This window comes from Bison bison, unplaced genomic scaffold (genome assembly GCF_000754665.1).
Source record: "Bison bison bison isolate TAMUID 2011002044 unplaced genomic scaffold, Bison_UMD1.0 scf7180017864037, whole genome shotgun sequence".
Lineage (NCBI taxonomy): Eukaryota > Metazoa > Chordata > Mammalia > Artiodactyla > Bovidae > Bison > Bison bison.
This window is the reverse complement of record NW_011494609.1, coordinates 2,665,403-2,671,348: the sequence shown is the minus strand read 5'-3', so window position 1 is coordinate 2,671,348 and position 5,946 is coordinate 2,665,403. Positions and strand designations below refer to the sequence as shown.

General features: G+C 49.8%; 1 protein-coding gene across 1 annotated transcript in view; it reads right to left on the bottom strand.

The window, feature by feature from the left end:
• Nucleotides 1–4,334: 4,334 nt before the first annotated feature.
• The window catches only part of CLDN14 (claudin 14), a 22,089-nt gene continuing 20,477 nt past the window's right edge, over nucleotides 4,335–5,946 (bottom strand). Inside the window, exon 3 of the mRNA XM_010834979.1 lies at nucleotides 4,335–5,944. Coding sequence (XP_010833281.1) covers nucleotides 5,693–5,944 — 252 coding nt within the window. The 3' untranslated portion in view covers nucleotides 4,335–5,692. The remainder of the gene's footprint in view (nucleotides 5,945–5,946) is intronic.

The following is a 5,946-nucleotide window of genomic DNA, read 5'->3' as shown; positions in this document are numbered from 1 at the left end:
TGAAGGCGGGGGAGAAGGGGATGACAGAGGATGAGATGGCTGGATGGCATCACTGACTCAAAGGGCGTGAGTCTGAGTAACCCCTGGGAGTTTCGATGGACAGGGAGGCCTGGGATTCTGCAGTCCATGGGGTCGCAGAGAGTCGGACACGACTAAGCGACTGAACTGAACCGCACTGAACAGAGTCGTCACAGGTGACGTTCCTGCCACCCGGGAGTGAGGAAGCACAGAGGGTCCAAGGCAGGAGAAGCAGGATGTCACGGGGCTTTGTGGCCATTTAGGGTGCAGACCCCGGTTTCATCTTTGGTACACAGTAAGTCCTCTGCATACAAATGAGTTCTATCCTGAGAACTAGATCATAAGTCCAATTTGTTCTCAACTCCAACAAAGTTAGCCTAGGTACCCGACACACAAATGGCCATCTGGGACTGCACTGTGATAGGTCTATGTACTTTCATACCAATAATACGTAAAGAACAAACACAAAGACTAAAGCAAACCTTTTAACCTTCCAGTACAGTACTTTGAAAGCACAGCAGTGCAGCACACCAGCTGAGACCTCCTGGCAGTGCCGGTCACAGCGGTGCTGCTTTTATGCAGCCTGGACTCGAACTAAAGACACTGCACCACTGTACTCTATACAGTCCTGTGCAGGGAATCACACGGAAGACAAGCACTCGTAATGGGAGCACACACATGTGGTCACGTACAACAGACACGTGAGCTACCTTAGGTGACGACATGTGAATGCGTATTTGCATCTTTAAAAGTTTGAAACTTGAAGGTTCGTATGTAGGGGAGTTATTGTATTACTGTCAAGTAATGGACAGTTATACACATAGTGAACGTACCATATTCACAAATTATTTCTATTCAGGACAACAGTGGCTGATATGAATGTAGGATTCTCTGGGGATTTCAGAGGTTTTTGTGTTTGTTTTTTTTTTTTAATTTTTTTTTATTTCAGAAGGCTTGAGCTTCCCAGGTGGCCAAAGTGGTAGAGAACCTACCCGCCAATGCAGGAGACATGAGATGTGGGTTCAATCCCTGGGTCAGTAAGATCCCTGGAGGAAGGCATAACACTGCTGATTTCAGAAGGCTTAAACAATTAGGGTGTCTTATCCAAGAAGGAGGACATCTTGGTGCTTTGAGTATAGGAGGGGCATGGATCTATTTCAGGAAGTGGATTCCTGGAGACTGGGCCTGGGTCTAGTGTTCCCTCGGGGAGAAGATTCCTGCGCCCCTTCACACAGAAGGGCCAGGGAGGGGCTGGGTAGTGGCTGAGGACGGATGGGCTATGACCTAGGAGCAGCATTGGCGGCCCTGGGTTGTGAAGGTTTCAGCACCTGGCAGTCAGCAGGTAACCAGGGCAACCCCAAGGACTAAAGGCTGAGCCTCACCCCTCCTCCAAGTCCAGGGCCTCCAGGAGAGCTGGGGCCCTGAGCCTCCCAAAGGCAGGGGAGGAAGAGTGAGACATGGCAGGGCTTAGACCTCTCTGGATTGGAGCCAAATTTGATTTGATTTAGGGAAGCAAAGACATATAGCATTCCCTGTCCCAGGAGGGTCATAGGGTAATTTACATTCATAACAACGGTTTCCTGGAACACATCAGAGTCTGGCTCATGTTTCCTTTTCATTCTGAAATTTGGGACTATGCGTTGTACCTCGAAAGGAGACCATACCTCAGTCAACACAGCTTTGGTTATGGGCAGAAACAGGCATTTGCAGGATGGCCCCGGTGGTTGTCACGTGACAAGAAAGGGGAATCGCAGGATCTGAGGTCGTGTCTTGGGTGTGAACGAGAGCAAGAGAGCAAGAGGAAACCGGGAGCAGCGTTCTTACCCACTTATGTGAAGGAGGGAATGAGGTCTTCGCTGGTGGGCCCGCTGAAGGCCAGAGTCAGGTGTGTGTCACTTCCTGCCTTCTATGAGGATTCAGGCTTGGACCCATGGGTCCTCTACAACATTTCATCTAATCCAGCAGAACCCAGTTAACAGAAGCTTTGTGGAGTGATGGTTCTGGAAAGAACTAGATATGGTCATGAAACGATTCACCTGTTTGGAAATAGTCTGAATGAAAGTAATTAGGCTACGGGTCATGCCTGTGAGCTTCCCAGGTGGCGCGGTGGTAAAGAAACTGCCCGCCAGTGCAGGAGAGGCAAGAGAACTGGATTTGAAACCTGGGTCAGGAAGATTCCTGGAGTAAGAAATGGTAACCCACTCTAGTATTCTTGCCTGGAAAATTCCATGGACAGAGGAGCTCCAGGGAGGCTTCCATAGCCTGGCAGGCTACAGTCCATGGGGTTGTAAAGAGCTGGACATGACTGAGCACACACACACACACACACACACACACACACACACGTTTCTACTTGAATTAGTGTGTGTGCTTCCTGCTTACCTGTCTGGGTTCGAATCCTGGGTCTTTTGCTCACTAGCTCTGTGACCCTGGGCAAATAATTTAATCTCTATGAACTCTGATGTGCTCTTTTGTAAAATGGGGTTAAAATAGTCTTTATTCATTGGGTTCTCATGTATCTCTTTAGATCAAATTAGTAAATAAAAGGTCTGCCTGGAACATAGTAAGTGCTTAATAAATTGTAATCCTGATTATTATTAGTCTTTCACCTGATAAGAAGAGAGAAACATATTTTACTTGAGGAATGACAGAAATCAGAGAAAGAGTTTGGTAAAAGCTATTTTAGAACGGAATATTGCCATTTGGGGCAACAGGGGATGGACCTAGAGATTTCCATACTTACTTCAGACAAAGTAAGTCAGACAAAGACAGATACGCTCTCACTTACATGTGGAATCTAAAAAATGATACAACCAAATCTATATACAAAACAGAAACACACTCACAGACATAGAAAACAAATTTATGGTTACCAAAGGCTGGAAAGGGACAGATTAAGAGTACGGGATTAACAGATACAAATTATTATATATAAAATAGAGAAATTTACTATATAGCACAGGGAAGTATACTCAATATCTTATAATAACTTTTAATGGAAAATATTCTGAAAAAATATATAATAATCACTTTGCTGTACACCTGAAGTTAACACAATATTATAAATAAACTATACTTCAAATTTTAAAAAGCTATTTTTATCTTTAAATTTGTAATCGATCTATTAACTAGAACAACTTCACTAAACACATTCTAGATTGCGATCACCAAGTAAGGACTGTAGAATATCACTTTATTTTAAGGAGATTTTGTTTCTCTTCTTTATTGATTCAGATACAATTTGAAGAGTAGAAATTGCTTGTTTTATCATAAATAAGTGATGATCTTTCTGATCTAAATCCCTGACCTAAATAGGATAGCATATCCCAGACCCTTTTAGCTTCTCTAGGATTGCTGGCATGCATGCTCAGTCACATCTGACTCTTCGCGATCCCATGGACTGTAGCCCACCAGGTTCCTCCATCCATGAGATTCTCCAGGCTAGAATACTGGAGTGGGTCACCATTTCCTCCTCCAGAGGAACTTCCCCACCTGGAATCGAGCCCAAGTCTCCTGTGTCTCCTGCATCTCCAGGATTAGCTGGAGGCTAAAATGTATGGTACCCTCTCCTTCCTAACAGAAGAGGCTCCTGTTGCCTGGGGTCTAGAGGTCAGCACAAAATAGAAAAGAAATGTGTCTGTGTTGGATTGTCCTTTATACCCCGATTTTTCATGTTGCTCGAAGGTTTTCCTGTTGTTAGATCTCATCAATGGTGCAGCTTATTAGGTGTAGCTGGTGAGGCTTAAAGGAATCAGCAGAGCGTAGCTGGGTGCACACACTTTCCTGGTGGGAGCCTCTGCCTTCAGGGAAGCACATGGCAGCTAAGCTTCTTGTGATCCTCTCGGTGACCCCGACAACCTGGTCAGGAGGAAGTGTGCAGTTAGGGGAGCATCGGGCAACCTCCAGCCTTGCTGGATCCAGAGCGGCAGGGCTGGGCCTCCCCTTCCACCCTCCTGGTCCCCGGGCCAGGAACTCACCAGGCCAGGCCAGCAAGCCTGGCCACCCGGCTCCGTGCTCATGCTGACCCTCTGTGGCTCTCTTCCCTGCAGACAGTGACAGCTGGAGCCCTGGTGACCCTCTTCCAAGACCCCTTGAGAACGGAGGGGCTTCATGGGACAACCCTCAGACTCAGCTGCTCCACGGGGTCATGAAGAGCTGGACACGACTGAGTGACTCAACAACAATAGCCCTTCCCTGGGACAAGGTGCTTTCTTCCGAATCACAGCTTGAGGCTGAAATAGAGGCTGGAGCAGGGTGCCTTCGGGGCGTGTCAACAGACACAAGCTCCCTGGCTAATGGGGTAACAGCAGGTGTGTGTGTGTGTGTGTGTGGTTTAGATCACAGCCAGAAAGCAGCGTCAGGGTCCTTAAGGCAATCAGCCTTCACCTGGCCCTTCCAGCGGTTCTTTCCAGCTGGAAGAGCCTCAGCAGGCTCCCGTGTCTGTTCTGGAAGCAGCTGCCATCACACTTCTGTCCCCAGAAAAGAAGCCTGTACGTCCTGCCCCAGGGGTTAGCAGCTTTCCTACCTGGGCCTTGTGCCAATGCCTGGAAAGCAGGCGCGTTCCACTCTGTCATTTTTTTTTCCTTCTGACTTTTGCTGCCTTACCATTGGGGCCCTAATGTGAAAGGGTAGAAGATGACTTTGTCCTTCTTCTTTGGTTTATGGCAATTACCTTTTTTTTTCCCCCCAAAAAAACCCTGGACTTCCTGCCCGGCCTCTCAAGCCAGGACAGGGCGGCAGTTTCTGGTGATGTCTCTCAGGCATCTCTGGGATGAACACCAGCTCAGCCCTCCTCTGCTTTCCCATCCTGCCTCAGGCAGAGCCTGGAAGTGGGCTGACCATGGTTACCAGCATCTCAGCAGACAGAATAACAGCCTGGAAACAGACATGGATGTTGTCCATTTCACAGACAACCACATCCAAAAGCTGTCTTCCCGGATTGCAAAACAAACCCCACTGACCAAACTCCCAAGTCGCTTTTTTATTCAGCTGTCATAAACCACCACATAAATACATAGAATAAATACAAAACCAGTAAGGATTACTTTTAAGCCTTTGGTATGGAGAGCTTTTCTCCTCTTCTTATTTCCCCCTTTCCCTGTGGTTCTAAGCCCCTTTCCTCAGGTTCACATGATGCCTTTGGACACCAGAGCAGCCCAGAAGTAAGCCTGGTGCTGGAGGGCCTTGAATCCATCAGTGGACAGGCTAGGTTCTTGCAGCCTGTCGGGGTGGGGGCTCCTTGCAATGGGGGGTGGGATAGTGGGGTGGAGACAGCCCCCTCCCCCACAACCGGACTCACACATAGTCGTCCAGCCTGATGTCTTTGGATGCTAAAGCAGTCCACAAGGAAACCTGCTGCAGGCGGTCCTTGAATCCATCAGTGGGCAGGCTAGGTCCTCGCAGCCTCTCGGGGTGGGGGCTCCTTGCGATGCGGGGTGGGATGGGGGGGTGGAGACAGCCCCCCCACCCTGCACCGGACTCACACATAGTGGTTCAGCCTGATGTCTTTGGATGCTAAAGCAGTCCACAAGGAAACCTGCTGCAGGCGGTCCTTGAATCCATCAGTGGGCAGGCTAGGTCCTCGCAGCCTCTCGGGGGTTGCCGAGGGCGCTCCGGAAGATGGGGGGTGAAGTGCGGGGGGAGGACAGGCCACCCCGACCCCCAGGGGGGGCACTCACACATAGTCGTTCAGCCTATAACCGCTGTGCGAGGCCGAGACGGCCGAGGGGGCCCGATTGTCCTTGTAGGCGTCGGGGGGCCGGTAGGCGGGCGCGGGGGCGCCGGCAGGGGCCGCGGCGGCCCGGGGCGGGGCCCGGGTGGGCGCCTCTTCCTGGCAGGCCAGGCAGAGCAGCGTGCCGCCGATGAGCGACAAGGCCGAGGCGATGAAGCCGAGGTAGAGGGCCTGCCCGATCTCAAACTTCATGACGC